A 21,235-nucleotide genomic window follows, 5' to 3' on the forward strand; every position below is an offset into this window, starting at 1 on the left:
AAGTGAAACATAAACATATTTGTAGTTGCTGAGCTCAATCACATCAGCTCCAGAACATGGCTGCAGGAGATCCTCATCAGCTGGTCCATTAACGGACCTTACATCCACTATAAAAATCTTTTTCTCTTATTCACTTCTTGTGCATCACTGAAGACCAGCGTTTATCATCAATTCCAAACTGCCGTTATAGGACAAATGGTGAACCAGTGAAGATTTTGTTGATAAATATAGACCCACAGTGCTGTTGAGTAATTTAGACCACAATGAACTTTCAGGTCAGGATAATGTGTGGCTTGGAGAGGAATCCGCATGTGATGGCATTCCTATGAGCCTGCTGTCCATCCTTCCTGGCAGCAGAGGGTATATGCCAGATCAGTGATATCAGTAACTGGTTAGTGTGAGAGTTGATGCAATGCATTTTAACCTCAGTAAATATGGAGCACACTGGAGAGAGGGTTTCAAATAAGGTTCAGGATCCTGAACATTGGAACAATGCACAAGCAAAGACAACGTTCAGCTGTACATCAAAAGAAAAGTGCAAAAGGTACCTCGGGCACTTGTCTGTTGTAAAGGACAATAACCATGCAATTCCCTCTTTTCATTTTACCTAAACCACAGCAGTAAAAATATTCATGACAAATAACATTCATGGTACTCGAGGTTCCAAACCTGATTGTGTTTTATATCGGGCAACTCCAGATGTATTAGACTCATCAACATCTGAAATAATCTCGTCTTCACTTTCTGTATGAATATCCACAGTTTCCTTTTCCAATGAGTTCCCTTTTTGAGTTTTTGTTGGGATAAAATCTTGCGGAACTTTCACATCCACTAAAATTGAACATAATATACATTGGTAACAAAACCCTTTAAAATCTATAAAGTTAGATATTTTAGGCAGGGTGAGCAAACATCAATTAGATTATTTTCTATGTGCAATACTGGTTGGAATATCGTACACATTTTAAATCAGGAAAGATACAACAATTTCTGTGGCCCATCTGCTTAAAAGTGGCACATGCAATCAACTGATAAGGTCCACATTTGAGTAGGTATTCAAGTGGTAACTTCTGCACAAAGCTGGCTCCAAATGTGAATAGGATTCACTGACAAAGACAACGTGACAGCCAGCTGATATTTAACCAATTTCCAAAACTATTTGTACAATCCTTTAAAATCATTTAGAAACAATTCAAGAGTTAAACAATTGAAGGTTTCAAAGTAATGGAATTTATGTTATCTTAGTTTTAAAAATTTGTAAACTACTTGAGACTTAGAACCAGCTATTGCTCAGCTGAAACAGCTGAGAGATTTGGGAGATGCACAACCAGTTGTGCAGCAGTTGAGCTTCTTGACATTCACGAAGGGAACCATACGGAAAAAGAGTAAATGGGGCCAAATAAATATTTTTGCACAGTAAGATTTCCTCATATTTTTCTTTGATGGAGCTATTCAGCATATCGACACTATGGCAACTCTTAAAGTAATCCCATCAAGTCAGTTTGCACCATTTTCTCTCACAGGGATATGAAATCTACCTTGATTTTCCTATTCATCAACAAGGGGTAATTTACTGTATTCAGTAAAAACTGAAGGCACACACTCAGTGATTCAGGAAGAGCTTCTTCCCCTCTGCCATCCATTTCTAAATGGACTCATGTATACTACCCCGCTACTTCATTATTTCTGGTTTCTGCACTATTTATTTTAACTGAACTATTTAATAAACTTATATATAGTTAATGTAACTCATTTTTTGCTCTATATTTATTTATCATCTATTCCATTGTACTGCTGCCATAAAGTTAACAAATTTCACGACATATGCCAGCGATATTAAACCGGATTCCAACTCTGATTCAATTATCCTGCCAACCAGCATGTCTTTGGGATGGGAGGAAACCAGAACATCTGGAAAAATTATCCCTTCAGAGAAAATGAGCAAACTTCCACAGACAGCAACGATCAGGACTGAACCCAGAGCACTGGAGCTGTTAAGAGCTCAAGCAACATTTTCAGTTTTCCTTCACAAGACTACTAAAGAATCAAGTTTGCAAAGGAAGGTTGTATAATTTATGAAAACTGTGGAATTTCTGTAAAAATATGTGAAAATCTTTAAGGTTTTGCTAATTTTAAAATGTAGTGATGGCAAATGCCTGTAGTTTTATTAGAATAACAACCATAAAATCTGAGCCATCGAGATTTCAAAGTAACCAACATTTTCCTCAATTCTCATGCTGAAGGAGGTTCATAGAGTCATAGAGTCTATGTACAGCATACAGCACAGAAACAGGCCCTTCAGACATTCTAGTCCATGCCAAAACCATTTAAACTGCCTCCTCCCATCAACCTGCACCAGGACCATAGCCCTCCATACCCTTACCATTCTTGTACCTGCCCAAACTTCGCTCAAACGTTGAAATCGAGCTCGCATTCACTGCTTGTGCAGGCAGCTCGTTTCACAGTCTGAGTGAAGAAATTTCCCCTCATGTTCACCTTAAACTTTTTGCCCTTTGCCTTCACCCATGACCTCTGGTTGTAGTCCCACTCAACCTCAATCGAAAAATACCTGCTTGCATTTACCCTATCTATACTCCCCATAATTTTGTATACCTCTATGAAATCTCCTCTCAATCTGCTACATTCAAAGGCAGAAAGCTCTAACCTATTAAATTTATCCATATAACTCAGATCCTCCGGACTGAGCAACATCCTTGTAAATTTTCTGTGTACTCTTGCAACCATGTATATCTTTCCAGGAGGAAAGTGACCAAAATTGGCACACGAACATCTTATACAACTTCAACATAACATCCCATCTCGTGTATTCTATACTTTGATTTATGAAGGCCAGTGTGCAAATTAGGCCTCACGAACATCTTATACAACTTCAACATAACATCCCATCTCGTGTATTCTATACTTTGATTTATGAAGGCCAGTGTGCCAAAAGCTCATTTTTTAACAAATCTATCAACCTGTGATGCCACTTTCAACAAATATGGTGGACTGTATTCCCAGGTCCCTTTGTTCTATCACACTCCTCAGTGCCTTACTGTTCACGGCGTAAGACTTACACTGGCTGGTCCTACCAATGTGCAACACCTCACACCTGTCTGCATTAAATTCCTTTCTAACCTTCCCACAATAAGCAATGAGATTCAGATTAACAAATGCTATTCTTTCAAACAAGAACAAAAAAAAAAGATTTCCGCCTTTTAGGGAAACTAATTGGTTTCTGCAACATCAGTATGAAAACCATTCCACTAAAGTTCCAATTCAGCTTTCACGCATATTTTTCCATCTGTGTCGATTCTCCAGATGCCCGCCTGGAAGACATGTCTGAAGGTAACAAAAGGCTGGCAACTGTCTCAACAGAGTTCAGAACCTTAAGAGCTGTCAAATCTCAGAAGAAGAATTAATCAGCTTGATGATAGAATTGGAGTAAATGGATCAATCTTTCCAATATTTAATTGCTTCACCATATTTAACAGATAGATGGAAAAAAACAGAGGAGCTTCAGTTACATATTTGTGATGGCCCTATGCCAATAGATAATGTAATCAAAGGGCAATGTGCAGATGGTAAAAATTAAAGTGAATATTCAAGATAAATCCCCAAGGTATTTGCAAAATGGTCATGCCAAAGCAGAAAAAGAGCCATTAAGAATGGAGAAAGAATTGCTATAGGTGTGTTTACTAATCTGGATCAGTGAGCACATTCACATTAGGGTGGACCATGGAGCAGATGCAGTGGAAAAAGATCAAGTGGTCAACTGCATTGAGAGCAAAAAAGTCAAAAAGCACCATGGAAACAATCACAAGTAATAGCGAGAGCATAAATAAGTTGCAACTTAAATGATGAATTAAGGCAGAATCATTGATGGACATGAATAGTGGCAATGCAAACAGAGGGGAAACAGCGGCCAGAGGCGATGGCAGTTGCTTTAGAAGATTAAGGATTAATGTAGTTTTGAAGGAAAACCATTTTCAACATCAGCAAATATTACAACAGAGTGAAGTGATTTGGCAGCAAAGAGAAGGGATAAAGGAAGCAATGATATTATTAAAGAGATATCTGAAAATTAAGGGGTGTGAAAATGGAGAGGCGAGGGCAAGGGGTTAAAAAAAAGCAGATGGATTGGAGATTTTCATTATTAGTGCACACTTAAGCTGCTTGCTGTTGTTGGAGAATAGGACTGACACTGAAGCACACTAATAGATCCCGACACCAACAGGAGCAACAAATTCAAAATAAGATATATAAACAAGATCAACAGATAAACAAATGTAACTTGAAGGTAAACTTTTCAAAGTATCACTGCAAATGAGGATTATTCAACATCTAAAACAAAACATCAAGACTAATTGCAAGGATCCAGAGAAACCTAAGCTAGATCAGGAAGAGTAACCCCCTACCGTCCATAGCCTATTATCAATCTGGGTAGATAACTGATCTCACAAATAGCATTATAGTCATCCTTAGCAGGACAGGGCTGGGGAATGCGAGTTTAATTCTCTTGCTACAATTTATGAATACTGGTCAAAATAGAGCCAGTTTAATTGGTAGCAATGAATTTCTTCTCAACAATCACTGTCAAAATTTTCATGTGAATAAAAGGCAGATACCATGGGACACTGGTACCTTGGAATTGAATCCAAGTAATAGTCATACCCTTTAGGAAGGCAGGCAAGAAATATATAAATGTGATTAAAAAAGTATAATTATAAACTACAGCAAGATTAAACTCAGACTGGTTCTATTAAACACAGTAACCTAGATTTATCCAATGTGCAAATTACCAAAAAGTAAAGCAACATTACTAATAACTTAAGTGAAAAAAAACATAGTTCAAGCAACTGCTACCACAATTCAGAATACAGTATATACAAGCAAAAGCTAATCTGGCAATAATGCACAGCAAGAACTTCTATTGTTGCTGAAAGATGCACAGTGATCATGGCATCTCTAGTGTTCTTTATAATTTACCTTTTGCAATAACTTCATCTTTTTCAGTGTTACTCTGCTTTTTCTTCTTCCATTGTGGTGTAAACAAAATAGTGTTTCCAGTCTTCTTCACCTTAAATTCTTCTTCATCCGCTATATTTTGGAGGGGAAAAAAAGGTACAGCAATTTACAAAGATAACACAGCTAAGACTGGTTCACTAGGTTAGAATACATGGAATCCAGGGTGAGTTAACAAACTGAATACAAAATTTGCTTGGTGGGAGGGCACAGGATAGTCCTGGAGGGTTGTATTTCAGACTGGAGGCCAGTTACCAGTTGTGTACTGGGTTCCTTTGCTCTTTGTCATAATATTAGTTTGGATGAGAATGTAGTTGGCATGATTGGTAAATTTGAAGATGACTCCATAATTGGAGGTTTAGTTGGCCATGAAGACAACTGTTTAAGGCATCTAGATTAACTAGGAAAACAGGCAAAAGAATTAGAGCGAGGAACAACCCGAAGTTTGGGCAATTTAAGTGCCTGGCCAGATTGAACAGGTCAAGGTGTTGTAGCCAGAGGTGAGGGACTAGCTGGTGTTCAGCTAGCTGCTCCTTGAGGTTTACTCATCTCTGCGCTGAACTAAGGCTGTGGCCTACAGCCGACAGGCTCCTGGATTGGCTGTGACTGGTTTCGTGGCACTGAATTCACTTCCATGAACTTCATTTCTGAATGTTATCTGCTTGCTTTTATTATATCCATGATTTGGGTTTTTGTTCTGCACATTGGACTGCCTGTAAGGAGAAGAACCTCAAGGCTGTACATAGTATACATACTTCAAAAATAAAAGTACTTTGAAATTTGGAATAGCAAGTGGAATTTAACTTGGATAAGTGTGGACAACAGGAATTCTGCAGATGCTGGAAATTCAAGCAACACACATCAAAGTTGCTGGTGAACGCAGCAGGCCAAGCAGCATCTCTAGGAAGAGGTGCAGTCGACGTTTCAGGCCGAGACCCTTCGTCCTGACGAGACCTGACGAAGGGTCTCGGCCTGAAACGTCGACTGCACCTCTTCCTAGAGATGCTGCTTGGCCTGCTGCGTTCACCAGCAACTTTGATGTGTGTTGGATAAGTGTGGTGATGGATTTTGGAAGAAAGGTGAATTGCAGAGCTCTGGGGACGAACAGAGACTTCAAGGTAAAAGTAGATAGTCCCCTGAAAATGGGAATAGAAGTTATCAGGGTGGTGAGAAAAGCATATGGCATGCTTGCCTTAATAGCCAAGGCAATGAGCCTAACATTTGGGACACTGTGTTTGAATTGTCTAAAACATTGGTTAGGTTGCACTTGGGAGTATTTTGTGCAACTATAGAAATGATGTGATAAGTTCGAGGTATAAAAAGGAATCACAAGGATGTTACCTGGACTGAAGGGCTGAGTTATCAGGGAAATCAGGTAGGTTTAGTCTGTTTTCCCGGAGCAAACAGGCTGAGAGATGACATGACATAAAAACTATATGAGGCATACTTCAGGTAGATAGCCAATGCTGTTTTCCATGGGTATAGGAAAACATGGAAAGGAGGTTGTTTAAAGGAGCATAGGATTCACAAATTAAGTTCTCAGTTAAATTGATCAAAATCACTGGTTGTAATGCTGATTTATGTGAACGAAGTGTTGGTGGCTGAACACTTTTACAAGGAGAAGGTTCTTGGGAAGCTGAAGAGTCACTTGGACCAGATGGTGCACACCCCAAGGTTCTGTGCCTGAAAAGTTTGTGAAGGCATCAATAATTCTTTTTCAAGAATCACTAGATTGTGGAATGGTTCCAGAAGACTAGAAAATTACAAATGTCATTCCACTCTTCAAGAAGGTAATGAGGCTGAAGATAGGAGATTATAGGCTAGTTAGTCTGACCTCAGAGGTTGGGCATATATTGGAGTCGATTATTCAGGATGAGGTCACAGGGTACCAGGAGGCACCTGATAACATAAGTCTATAGTCAGCATGGTTTCTTTAAGAGAAGATCTTCCCTGACAAATATGTTGGAATTCTTTGAAGAAATAATAGGCAGGATGAACAAAGGAGAATTGCCTGACGTTGTGTACTTGGATTTTCAGAAGGCCTTTGACAAGGTGCCAAACATTGAGGCTGTTTAACAAGCTATGAGCCCATGGTATTACAGGAAAGACTTCTGCATGGATAAGAAGTGGCTGATTAGCAGGAGACGGAGTGGGAATAAAGGGAGCCTTTTCTGGTTGGCTGCTGGCGACTAATGTGGTTCCACAGGGTTCTGTGTTGGGACCAGTTCTTTTGATGCTCTATGTTAATGATTTGGATGATGGAATTGATGGCTATGTTGCAAAGTTTGCAGATAAGATGAAGGTAGGTGGAGGGGCAGATACTTCCGAGGAAGTTGAGAGGTTACAGAAGGACAGGTAGATGAGGAGAATGGGCAAATGTGGCAGATGGAATACAGCGTCGAGAAGTGTATGGTCATTCACTGTGGCAGAAGAAATTAAAGGGCTGACTGACAGAAAATACAAAAATATGAGGAGCAAAGGGATGCAGGAGTCATTGTGCAAGATCCCCTAAAGGTTAATTTGCAAGTTGTCTCTGTGAACAGATTTGGGCCCCTTATCTTAGAAAGTATGTGCTGAAACTGGAAAGGGTTCAAAGAAGGTTCATGAAAATAATTCCAGGATTGAATGGCTTGACATATGAAGAGCATTTGATGTCTCTAGGCTTGTATTCTCCAGAAGAATGAGGGGTGACCTCATTGAAACATATAGAATAGTGTAAGGTCTTGATAGAGTGCATGTGGATGGGATGTTTCTTATGGTGCAAGAGTCTTAAGATGAGAGGACACAGCCCCAGAATAGAGGGGCATCCCTTTAGAACGTAGATGAGGAGGATTTCTTTAGCTAGAAAGTAGGGAATTTGTGGAATTCATTACCACAGGCAGCTGTGGGGGCCAACTCTTTATGTATGTTTAAGGCAAAGGTTGAGAGATTTTTGATTAATCGGGTATGTGGGGGGAGTGAGAGGCAGCTGAAAGGGAAAATAGATCAGCCATGATGAAATGACAGAGCAAACTCGATGGGTCAAATGGGACTATTTCTGCTCACACAAGGAATTCTGCAGATGCTGGTAATTCAAGCAACACACATCAAAATTGCTGGTGAACGCAGCAGGCCAGGCAGCATCTCTAGGAAGAGGTACAGTCGACGTTTCGGGCTGAGACCCTTCATCAGGACTAACTGAAAGAAGAGCTAGTAAGAGATTTGAAAGTGGGAGGGGGAAGATCCAAAATGATAGGGAGAAGACAGGAGGGGGAGGGATGGAGCCAAGAGCTGGTCAGTTGATTGGCAAAAGGGATATGAGAGGATCATGGGACAGGAGGCCCAGGGAGAAGGAAAAGGGGGAGGGGTGGAAAAAACCCAGAGGCTGGGCAAGGGATATAGTGAGAGGGACAGAGGGAGAAAAAAGGAGAGAGAGAGAAAGAATGTGTATATATAAATAAATAACGGATGGGGTACGAGGAGGAGGTGGGGCATTAGCAGAAGTTTGAGAAGTCAATGTTCATGCCATCAGGTTGGAGGCTACCCAGACGGAATATAAGGTGTTGTTCCTCCAACCTGAGTGTGGCTTCATCTTTACAGTAGAAGAGGCCGTGGATAGACGTATCAGAATGGGAATGGGATGTGGAATTAAAATGTGTGGCCACTGGGAGATCCTGCCTTCTCTGGCGGACAAGAGCGTAGGTGTTCAGCAAAATGATCTCCCAGTCTGCGTCGGGTCTCGCCAATATATAGACCACATCAGGAGCAGCGGACGTAGTATATCACCCCAGCCGACTCACAGGTGACTGTCTGGGGCCCTGAATGGTGGTAAGGGAGGAAGTGTAAGGGCACATGTAGCACTTGTTCTGCTTACAGGGATAAATGCCAGGAGGGAGATCAGTGGGGAAGGATGGGGGGGGGTGGGAAACGAATGGACAAGGGAGTCGCGTAGCGAGCGATCCCTGCGGAAAGCAGAGAGAAGGGGGGAGGGAAAGAGGTGCTTAGTGGTGGGACTTTTCCTTTGTTACATCGACAACTGCATTGGCGCTGCTTCCTGTATGCATGCTGAGCTCGTTGACTTCATTAACTTTGCCTCCAACTTTCACCCTGCCCTCAAGTTTACCTGGTCCATTTCCGACACCTCCTTCCCCTTTCTAGATCTTTCTTTCTCTATCTCTGGAGACAGCTTATCTACTGATGTCTACTATAAGCCTACTGACTCTCACAGCTATCTGGACTATTCCTCTTCTCACCCTGTCTCTTGCAAAAATGCCATCCCCTTCTCGCAATTCCTCCGTCTCCGCCGCATCTGCTCTCAGGATGAGGCTTTTCATTCCAGGACGAGGGAGATGTCCTCCTTTTTTAAAGAAAGGGGCTTCCCTTCCTCCACCATCAACTCTGCTCTCAAACGCATCTCCATTTCACACACATCTGCTCTCACTCCATCCTCCCGACACCCCACTAGGAATAGGGTTCCCCTGGTCCTTACCTACCACCCCACCAACCTCCGGGTCCAACATATTATTCTCCGTAACTTCCGCCACCTCCAACGGGATCCCACCACGAAGCATATCTTTCCCTTCCCCCCCCCCGCTTTCTGCAGGGATCGCTCCCTACGCAACTCCCTTGTCCATTCGTCCCCCCCCATCCCTCTCCACTGATCTCCCTCCTGGCACTTATCCTTGTAAGCGGAACAAGTGCTACACATGCCCTTACACCTCCTCCCTTACCACCATTCAGGGCCCCAGACAGTCCTTCCAGGTGAGGCAACACTTCACCTGTGAGTCGGCTGGGGGCATGAACATTGACTTCTCAAACTTCCGCTAATGCCCCACCTCCCCCTTGTACCCCATCCGTTATTTATTTATATACACACATTCTTTCTCTCACTCTCCTTTTTCTCCCTCTGTCCCTCTCACTATACCCCTCGCTCATCCTCTGGGTTTTCCCCCCTTTTCCTTCTCCCTGGACCTCCTGTCCCATGATCCTCTCATATCCCCTTTTGCCTATCACCTGTCCAGCTCTTGGCTCCATCCCTCCCCCTCTTCTCCTATCATTTTGGATCTCCCCCTCCCCCTTTCAAATCTTTTACTATCTCTTCCTTCAGTTAGTCCTGGCGAAGGGTCTCGGCCCGAAACGTCGACTGTACCTCTTCATTGAGATGCTGCCTGGCCACTTTGATGTGTGTTGCTATTTCTGCTCAAATATCTTATGGTCCGATTAAAGACTAAACAGAAGATGACTGAAACACTTTGTGGAAAGAGAAACGTTTCAGCTTTCAACAAAGCGTGCACGACCTGAAATGTTCACCCCGTTTCTCTTTCCTACTTTTATTCCCCTCTTTGACAGATCTACAACATTCTAACAGTTACCTTCTCTATCACAGACAAAGCTCAGCAGATGCTGGTCGCGGACAGTAGTATCACTGGTGCCCTTTTCAGCCTCTTTCTGTGCAGTCATTCTGAGCTCATCTCTCGCTTCTGCAGCAGCTTCCCCGTCCCCACTGTCCGAGGCTGAACCGGGGCTGGTGCAATAGGCCTTGGCCGGGCTGCTGTGGGCCGGAGTGGCTTTGGAGGTACAGGTGAGCCCCCGATTGCGGTCCCGGCGGGCAGCAGCGGCCTGCCGCTGCCCGGGCGCTCGTTCATCCTCCTCCTCGCTCGACTCGCTCTTCCTGCGGCGGAAATTCCGCTTTGAACCTTTTCGGAACATCCTGAGGACTGTGGCAGATGGAACAGGATCACAGCCCACACGGTGACGGCGTTTGCAATCGGCGCCGGAAGGCGGGAGGGTTCTGCCACCGACCCAGGGGGCGAAGGGACAGAATGGAGGCGATAAACGGTTAACTAAAGTACTTCCTTACAAAGTATATCGCTGACACGATATCTGTACGCCTGCTGATAGTTTTACGACAAAACCCAACATACTTAAATTAATTTCTAAGCTATTACTGAAGAAATAACTTGTAGCTCCCCCCCCACCCCTAGCAATGATCATTTGAGGGCTGGCTTTCCTTGCAAGAGGCATGGTTTTTAGACGGTGAGAAGTAAGAGCAGTAGCTGTTCGTTGTCTGCAAAATGTGCCGACTTTTGTCTACATCATGACTCATCTGCGATGTCATCACGACTTTTCTGCACTATCCCAAAGGTCGTTGATTCTGTGTTCTAAAATAAGTACTTTCACAACTTAACTGGGACTTAAATAGCTCAGATGAAAGGTCTCAGCCCGAACCTGTTTATTCCTCTCCATAGATGCTGCTGCCTGACTTGCTGAGTTTCTCCAGCATTTCATGTGCAATGCATTCAACCGACTCCTTATACTGATTTGGTTCTCTGTTTCCACCCTCCCTAGCTGGGAGGAAAATCATCCTTATCCAAGCTGTGGAATCCAGTAAACTCATTGAAGTATCAAGGAGATCTTTCTCACAGACTCCGGAGAATACAGGTTGAGTGCACCCAATTTCTTCTAAGACAGCAAACTCGATATCCCTGGAACGTATCCAACCTTTACTTCAACAATCTGCCCACAACATATAATGTTAATATAAAAGATAAGAGTGGAACTGCACTTTTTAAAATTGTGATTTAAAAATTTAAAAGTGATTGTAAATTTTAAACCACTTTTTAAATTGCACTATATTGTCGTGGATAATAAATGGGAACTTTAGCAAACAAGCAGACACACTTCAAATTTGTGTACGACACTTCAACACTAGGGGATTACTTAACAGGAATAAGAATGGAAACAATGGACTTGCACCCCCTACTTATTCATCAACTTTAGTGCCCTACAACTTACCGTATATGTCCCATCGCAACTGACCTCCCAAAATGCGTTATCCTGCACTAGTCTGAAGTAAATTCCATCTGCCTGAGCTTCCATCCGATCTATTTTCTGCCTGAGACAACCTTCCTCTTGTCATCTCTAAGATTCCTAACTATTGCTCCCCTGTTGAAGTCCATAACTTCCTGAAAGTGGCAGCATAAGTAGAGAGAGTGGTGAACAAAGCATTTGATGTGCTTTGCAATAAATTGGAGCACACAATATAAAATTGGGACATTCTATTGCAACTTTATAATACTTGTTAGACCACACTTGAGTGTTTTGTGCAGTTCTAGTTGCTACACCTTAGGTTGAACATTATGCTGGAAAGGTTATTGCAGGGTGTTGCAACACACACAAGATGCTGTGATCTGACAAAGGGTCTCGGTCTGAAACTCCAACTGCTTATTCATTTCCATAGATGTTGACCTGACTTGCTGAGTTCCTCCACCATTTTGCATGTGTTGATCTGAATTTCAAGCATCTGTAGAAGTCTCTTGTACTGACAGCAAAATGTTGCCTGGATTGGAGGATCTTAATTAAAGGAAGATCGAACAGGTTGGGTGGGGTTGTTTTCCCAGTGCAAAAGAGGCTAGGGTATGATCTGGTAGAGATATGTAAGATTATGAGGGGCATAGATAGGGTAGATAGTCAGAATCTTTCATTTTCCTCCATGGTAAGGCTATTGAAAACAAGAGGGTATGTTTAAGATGAGAGAAAGGAGTTTAAACTGGGATTTAAAGAGAAAGATTAATGATTTCTGCTAAAGCAGGTGGAATACTCAGCTACAATCACTGCATTTAAGAGATATTTTGACAGGAATTTAAATAGGAAAGGCATAGAAAGGTATGACATAATACAGGCAAAATATTTAGTGTAGATGGGCAAAACTGTTGCTAGAGATGTTGTAAGGCAAAGTGGCCATTTTTAGCTGCAAAGTTCTCTGGCTTTAAATATCTGCCACTGCTTACTTGCTATTAATCCAGCTCCTGCCCTGTACACTTAGTCAACTCCATCCTTATTCATAGTCATAGTCATACTTTATTGATCCCGGGGGAAATTGGTTTTCGTTACAGCTGCACCATAAATATTTAAATAGTAATAAAACCATAAATAGTTAAATAGTAATATGTAAATTATTCCAGGAAATAAGTCCAGGACCAGCCTATTGGCTCAGGGTTTCTGACCCTCCAAGGGAGGAGTTGTAAAGTTTGATGGCCACAGACAGGAATGACCTCCTATGACGCTCTGTGTTGCATCTCGGTGGAATGAGTCTCTGGCTGAATGTACTCCTGTGCCCAACCAGTACATTATGTAGTGGGTGGGAGACATTGTCCAAGATGGCATGCAACTTGGACAGCATCCTCTTTTCAGACACCACCGTCAGAGAGTGCAGTTCCATCCCCACAACGTCACTGGCCTTACGAATGAGTTTGTTGATTCTGTTGGTGTCTGCTACCCTCAGCCTGCTGCCCCAGCACACAACAGCAAACATGATCGCACTGGCCACCACAGACTCGTAGAACATCCTCAGCATCGTTCCATCGTAATTCTCTGTATGCAAGTTAAGCACATAAAAAGAGACTACTGTAGAATTAGTGTTAATGATGGTCAGCTCTGATTCAATGGGCTGAAGGGCTTGTTTCCATGCTGTAACTGCAAGTGAATTTTCAACAACTATTTCTACCCAAGTTACTCAACTGAATACAAAATTCTATCATTACATGATCAATACTTCCCTGGGGATCTCTTGCAGAGTTCATTCATTAATCCTGCCTATCAGATCCAATATGACCTTTTATTTTATTCCTGGTTGGCTCCTCAAAATAATGCTCCAGTAAACTATACTATAACCATCTATGAATTTGTTCTTGTAGCTGCCTTTTCAGCCTAAGTAACCCAATTCAATTATAAGATTAAAGTCTCCCATTATCATTTCTGTACACCCTCAAATTTTCTTGCTTTATACCCATTCCTGCAATGTCACTGATGTTTAGAGGTCCACACACAACACTAACCAGTCTTCTTTCCCTCACTTTTTAACATCTACCCATAAAGAGGAAACATCTTCTGAGCATCCATTGTTTCTACAACTGTACTTACTTCATCTCCTATTATCAGGGCTGTCCACTACATTTTCTTTTCTAAATATTAAGTTCTCAACTATGATCTACAGTACTGTATATGCAAAACTGTATCTCTGTAATGGCCATCAGATCATAACCGTTCACCTCCATCTGTATCATTAGTTTACAAATGCTTACTGCATTCAGGTTAATCTTGTTTGTTTTTGTTACCTATAATCATCTTACCATTTGTTACTACTCTTGCCATTGACTTCCCTGCCTCCTGCTTTTGCATTTATTAATTTCTGTTCTGCACTTGTCAACCTGCTTAGGTTCCCATCGAAGGGTCTCAGCCCAAATGGTACTCTTTTCCATAGATGCTGCCTGACCTGCTGAGTTCCTCCAGCATTTTGTGTGTGTTACCCTCATGAAGCCATCAGTCCCAAGTCTTTATGGTATAAGCAATTCTACTTGTCCAGGGGCAAATTTCCCCCAAAATCTCAGCATTGTTAATCCCCCAACCCTTGCAGGGCCCTCAAATTCTCTTCCTTTTCAGACTTAAGTTATGCCACTCAGTAGGCCCTCAGTTATTCAGACATAGAAACATAGAAAATCTACAGCACATTACAGGCACTTCAGCCCACAATGTTGTGCCAACCATGTAACCTACTCTAGAAGCTGCCTAGAATTTCCCTACCACATAGCCCTCTATTTTTCTAAGCACCATGTACCTATCTAAGATTCTCTTACAAGACCCTATTGTATCCATCTTTACCACCTTTGTTGGCAGTGCATTCCACACACCCATCACCCTCTGTGTGAAAAATTTACCTCTGGCCTCCCTACTTCCAAGCACCTTAAAACTATGTCCCCTGGTGATAGCCATTTCAGCCCTGGGAAAAAGCCTCTGGCTATCCACACAATCAATGCCTCTCATCACCTTATGTACCTTTATCAGGTCACCTCTCAACCTCCCAATTTTTCCTTACATCTTTTCATGCTCTAATATTTTGCTCACTCACACGCAATGCTGAGTAAATTCAGCAGGTCAGGCAGCGTCTGTGGAGGAAAATAAATGGTCCTCCAGCACTTTTGTGTGTTTCTCAATATTTCCAGCATCTGTCCGTAATATTTTGCTCTCCACCGCCCCCATACCTTGTATCTCCTCCCCAGCCCCTCCTCTCCTGCTCTCACTCCCTCCACCCCTCCCTTCTACTCGGTCCTGCCCCAATCTCCTCCCCCGGACTCTCTTCCTGTCTCGCCGCTGCCTGTCAGCGCCATGTTATTGCTCTGACACTGCGGCTCCGGCAACAGGTCGGAGAGGGAATCGCGGCGCCGCGCTGCGGGCGGAGGTGGCCGGGCCGCCGTCACTCTCGGGCTCGGAGGAGTTGCGGATCCCGGCAGGGAAGAAGGTGAGGGTCGGGGACCGGGGCTCGGCCGGGTGTGCTGGGGGAGCGGAGCGACATCAGGCCCCGGTGGCTCGCTCACCCCGGTCCGGGAGCTGTTGGAATCCCTGGGCTGTATCCCAGTGAGAGTTAATCCTCGGCGTTGGTGAGGAGCAAAGTGGGTTCACAGCTGGCGGCGGATATGGCTGCAGAGGGAAATGGTTGGATTTGTGATCACGGAGTTTGGATAATGCTTTGAATTCGCAGGGTATTTTGTATTTATCACTTCCACGCTGAGTTGTGGGCTTGTTAGGGTGCTACTTCAGATGGGCTGAGACACCTGAAGTCAGTCATAGCATCTTGTCAATGCGCTGAACTAGTTGGTGATTTGTTGCTTCCCTTTAAACACAGATTGTGCACTTTAATTTGCTGGTTCCAAAATCAACATCATTTCACGACACAGTATATTTCGCAAGAGGATTTACCTCCAGAATCGTGAAATACAGGCAAAAGTAGTCAGTGCTGTAGAAAAAAAATGTAGGTCAACATTTTTCTTGGTTATGGATCTGCTTTCTTAAAGCATGACAACTTAACTAAGACATCCGTGTTTTCAAGAGCTTTTGAATAATTTGAAGAAATTAATTTTAGACTTTATTTTTGATGTACTTGTGCTTCCAGGTTAAGCTTTTCAGAATCCACGGTAGTTTTATAAAATGAGTTTGCATGCCTGCATCTTGCTTAGACTGCATAAAATTGACATTACTTTGCTGCATGAATTGATATTGTCCAGTATCTTTGGGTGGTAGCCATGGTTCAGTAATGGCATTTTACCTTAGTAAAAAGACTGCACTTCAAACCCCATGGCAATGGAATGTTAAGTTGATGGAGTACTTGTCTCTTATTCAATTTTTAAATTAAATTGACACCGTTATTTTGCCTGATAAGGTGAGCATGACTTCATTATTTAAGGAACTTGGTCATTTGCCAGTGTCTTGGTCATTGTATCCCTTAAGTGACATTAACAAAAATAAGTTTTATTGATTGCTGTATGTGAGACTTTCATATGTATAAATTTCCTTTCCTTTTCTATTTGACAAAGTAAGGACCTTCAAATACATTTAATTTGCCATGAAATGCTTTGAAACAAATATTTATGAATGGTGCTTGATAAATTTGTTCTTTAGGCATATCAATCATATCAATTTTTATTTCATCAGGACAATCTAGGTAGAACTTCTGAAGCTATATACTTTTTTAATATAAAATATATTTTGCTTAATGACCTCTGTAGTGGTTAACAGCTCAGTATTTTAAAAAAATATTTTCAGGAAGTGTGTGTCATGAGTAGGCTGTGCTTATCGTCTGTAATTTATTAGTCAGAGAGATGTACTGCACAGAAACAAGAACTTCAGCACATCAAATCCATTCTGACCATCAGCCATTTATTTACCCTAATCCTACATGAATCCCATTCTCACCACGTTCTTATCAATTATTCCCAGATTCTACTGCTCATCTTGGAGCAATTTACAGAGGCCAATTAACTGACCAGTGTGGATGTCTTTGAAACGTGGGAGCAAACCAAAGCATCTAAAGGGAGCCCATGTAGTCACATAGACAAGACCCAATACTCTGGTGCTGTGAGTAACTATATCGCTGTGCCTTTCTTGTTCTGAGTGGCTAGAAATAGCCCACGTTCATTAGGAATGCATGGCTTTCTCAGTCACTTCTGAGGTTAAATAGGTTAAGGAGTTTCAACGAGCTCAGATTTGTAGTAAACTTTACTGAGGCTAAAAACTTTACTGCCGGCTGGTGGCATAATGGCATCAGCGCCGGACTTTGGAGCGAAGGCTCCCAAGTTTGAATTCAGCCGGCTCCCTTGCACGCTTTCCAACTGTGCTCTCGGCCTCGTAAAAATTAGAAAGCCTGCTTAAAAAAAAAGGCTATCAAATGACGGTGTCCTGGAGTTAAGGGCTTTCTTCTTCTTCACTTTACTGAGGCCATTTTAAATTCCAGATTTTAATGAAGCTAATTCTAGTTCTCAAATTGGCACAATGTGATTTGATTTCATATTTTTGGATTCCTGGTTCAATAATGTATCTAGTATATTACTGTGCCCTCAGTATGGTTTGGAATATAGCACTACAATCCTTTTTCCTTACTTAACATTATAATTCATACTGTGTTTTCAAGAAATGATATTTTGAGTTTGGTTTATGTAATTTAAAATGGTAAGCCAGCCTGTGGTGTAGTGGCATCAAGGTGAATGGCCCCGAGTTTGAAGCTGGCCAGCTCCTGGCACGCTTTCCATCCGTGCTGGGTTGAGTGTTGAGCTAGCAGCTCAACCTCGTAAAAAAAATGAAACAGTCAAATACTATGGAAACGGCAAAAAAAAATGCCACAAGGTGCGATAAGGACCAACAATTTCAAAATAGGGGGGAAAATGATTAATTCCCCAGTTTCAATAGAATGTTTTAACTTGCATTATCACTTGCCAGCATTACTTTAGGGGTTTTTTGACAAAACTGCCAATCTCTTTAAAAGTCTTACATGCTTGCGCAATTAAGGTGAATATACACTGTATATTTCTTAATATCTCCCACCACTCAATAACTATGGAAAGTGTTCACAAAATCAGTAAAAGGTGGTTGTAACATGGTTCTCTTTTGGTAGCTTTATAAACAACCAGGTTTTAAGTGGCATGCATATGGTAACAATCTCTAATCCTGTATAATATTTAGTAATCAGAAATGTACACGTCACTGGTGGCTACTGCTGTAAATATTGACTTTGTCGGTTATCTATTAAACTTGTACACTGCTTTTATATTACATTTTTAGAGTGGATCAGATTCTAAGTCCATTGAGACCATGGAACATAAGTAGAAAACTGATATCAAACTGACATATCTAGTTCTTAGTTAATATTCAGTTCAGGTGCATAATCCTTTCTTTTGGTATATGAGATTCCTTAATGAAATAATTTGTTTTACACTTCTGGCTATTAGTTTAAATATGGCATTGTGAAAATAGGAACACCAAATTTTTGTTAATTATGAGAACAACATATAGCTTTGTGTCACCAGTCAAGGTTGCAATTTCAATTCCTCATCTTGGCTGGTGTGCTATATATGGTAATTTTTCTTTTTATCTGTGACTTACAGTATAATGATTGACAGTCAGTAAAGATGTTCCCATCCTGACTAATTCCAGCAACAGTTCATGGCAAGTGCAAGAATGTCGCCTCAGGAAAAGACATCAGTTTTGACCTTTCTTTCGCTCTGCACCTTAATCTCTCATTCAATCTTGTGCTGCCCTACTTTCTAGCCACCCCCCACCCCCTCAAAGAAGTTGCATGGCATTAACATGCTTATTATTAAAATTTTGTCCCTTGGATTAATTATTGGAAGCGTTTCCCACTTCAGGAAAGATTAGAAGAGGACAAATTTGGGAGTGTGTAAGAATGGCTTTTTGAATCAAATTGACTCTCTAAACTTTACCTGTAATTTGGTTATTCATCATTTGCTTTTCAGCATTTGTAGTGAAAAAATTGCAGTACAAAATATAGGATGTTTACAGTGGAAAGACTATATATGAATGAAATGGTTTTGTGAATTAATCAGTTGCTCGCCTCTGCCAGCCTGATTTGTGAAACTGCAACTTGCGAGATGTTGGGAATAGTTTTAAATAAAAAAAGCTTCACTGAGCTTTTGTGTTTTCCAGCTAACTATTTATCTGTGGACATTCAAAACATTTTACATCAGTGCAAACACTGCATGTATTTTCTGTGATGTATGCAATAACTGCCCAATGAAGTTAGCAGTAAGCTTGTACTCCAATGGAGGCAGCTTCATGACATCATAAACTGCATTTGCATTTTCAGTGGTTAACTACATAATTTGAATCTTGATTTGCCTGTCTGCCTTTTCTAAAGAAGACTTTTATTCTTGAATCATGATCCCCTAGTAAACAATAACTATGTTAATAAACTATAAGCTGCATTTGGACATACTGATTTCATCTTAATGACTTGAAAATGGTGATGGTAAGTTATAGGGCTTGCAAAGGGAAGTAGGGGTGGGAGTCGGTAGGAAAATGAAAAGATAAGTTTTTAAAGTACTTTGTACACGTTTTGAATGGCAAATTTGAGATGCAGAATAATTGTTATTTGTAAGATTCATAACTGGAGGTATAATCTGAAACAAGATAAGATACAAGACTTTTCTGAAATGGGTAAATAGACTGCTTTTAAGCTGTTCTAAGATTTTGTTGAAGTTATCGGGTGAAATCCTTATGTTTTCAAGGATGTGCTCTTAAGCCTTATGGAAATCGAAATAAATTAACAAAAGTCTCATCATTTCATGCATAAATGTGATACCAATAACTTGACATGTTAAATATTGCCAACAAGGAGAAGGCACACACTCGATGATTCAGGAATAGGTTCTTACCCTCTGCCATCTGATTTCTGAATGGACATTAAATTGAAACCTATCAAATGTTGAAAGGTCTCAATAGAGTGGATGTGGAGAGGATAATTCCTATGGTGAAGGAGTCAAGGACCAGAGGACATAGACTCAGAATAGAGAGGCATCTTTTTAGAATGGAGATGAGAAATTTCTTAAGAGTGGTGAATCTGTGGAATTCTTTGCCACAGGCAGCGGTGGAAGCCAAGCCTGTGTGATACTTAAGGCAGAGGTTGATAGATTCTTGGCTGGTCAGGGTATGAAGGAAGGAGATTGGGGCTGAGAGGAAAAATGGATCAGCCATGATGAAATAGCAGAGCAAATTCAATGGGCCGTGGCCTAATTCGCTCCCTTAATCCTATGGCCTTATGAACCTGTGAACACTATCTCACTACTGTGACACCTGGACTGGGAAAATAGCTCCAACAAATCCCAGGAACAACATCTGAGATCTTGGCCCAGAAGAGCACACTACAAGGAACAGCAAGGATACTGTGCCGAACCCTCGAGCTCCCAGGCCTCTGGTAGAGGACCTGAGATTGAGGGAAAAGTACACATATCAATTTAACCAATTTCCCCCGGGATCAATAAGTATGACTATGACTACACACCACCAAGAAGGAGTGGGGAGAAAAATAGATATATAGTATTGCATTGTACCGCTGCCGTAAAACAACAAATTTCACTGCATATACTTTATACTTTGTACTGCATATAGTGGTAATATTAGATCTGATTCTAAGTCTCTTTTGTACTGCAAATTCATAATACAAATTTGGAATTGTTTTGAGTTTTAATTATTGAATTTTTGTAAATTTCAAAGTCAGATTCTCTCTGTTCTTTGTTCTCTATTCTTTGCTTAGTGCCTCTTTCTCCATCAGATAAGTGATACATTAACGTCCTTCTCAAAACTTGTGGTAGTTATTTAACAGTCCTTAAGGCTAATCAGTTAAATCGGAGTCAATTTGTTCATTCTGACTCAAGATGCTCTTACAGCCACTACTGTAATAACAGCTCATCATTTCAACAACTTGCCATGCAACATTGAAGAAAAATTCACTTGAGTGACTGTAGGTCAAATTGTAGGCACATACCACTCGAAAGAAAATTTTTGCCATTTTGTTGGCCATTATTTTTCAATCTGAATCTGGCCCTCTACCCACCTTCGTGAAAACAGTAGATGATTCGAATTAATAAAAGGTACTTAGCTAATTAAGATAAATCTTACTGAGTAATACAGGATTTGCATTGTGGCTTTATTCCACAGGGGCAAACCAGTTCTGCCTAGTTCTACACCAAAACATTTCTAACAACAATGAGCGTGCTATAATTCTTAAAGGAGTACACACCCAATATTTCATAAGCCACAATTGTACAGAACAAAAATGTATTGCTCAGGAGAAGGGAAGGCGTTAATTGTTTTGAATGATTTACTTTGGAAAAATAAGCTATTGTGTTAATAAGGTCATAAGACATAGGAGTGGAAGTAGGCCATT

At 41.3% G+C, this 21,235-nt stretch overlaps 2 protein-coding genes across 9 annotated transcripts in view; one reads left to right on the forward strand and one right to left on the reverse strand.

Annotated features, from left to right (window-relative positions):
- Nucleotides 1-11,066, reverse strand: part of LOC134338837 (intron Large complex component GCFC2-like) — a 51,435-nt gene extending 40,369 nt beyond the window's left edge. Inside the window, exons 1-3 of the mRNA XM_063034976.1 lie at nt 10,377-11,066; nt 4,990-5,100; nt 670-831 (exon numbers count right to left, since the gene is read on the reverse strand). Coding sequence (XP_062891046.1) covers nt 670-831; nt 4,990-5,100; nt 10,377-10,713 — 610 coding nt within the window. The 5' untranslated portion in view covers nt 10,714-11,066. The remainder of the gene's footprint in view (nt 1-669; nt 832-4,989; nt 5,101-10,376) is intronic.
- Nucleotides 11,067-15,142: 4,076 nt separating this feature from the next.
- itsn2b (intersectin 2b) overlaps nt 15,143-21,235 on the forward strand; it is a 224,996-nt gene continuing 218,903 nt past the window's right edge. For 7 of the 8 annotated variants that reach the window (XM_063035019.1, XM_063035026.1, XM_063035000.1 and 4 more), the window contains exon 1: nt 15,143-15,301. The gene's annotated coding sequence lies outside the window, so the exon portion shown is untranslated. Of the gene's footprint in view, nt 15,302-16,776; nt 16,915-21,235 lie in introns of all 8 variants that reach the window. The other variant, XM_063035010.1, reaches the window with a different exon arrangement.

Source organism: Mobula hypostoma, chromosome 2, assembly GCF_963921235.1.
Source record: "Mobula hypostoma chromosome 2, sMobHyp1.1, whole genome shotgun sequence".
NCBI lineage: Eukaryota > Metazoa > Chordata > Chondrichthyes > Myliobatiformes > Myliobatidae > Mobula > Mobula hypostoma.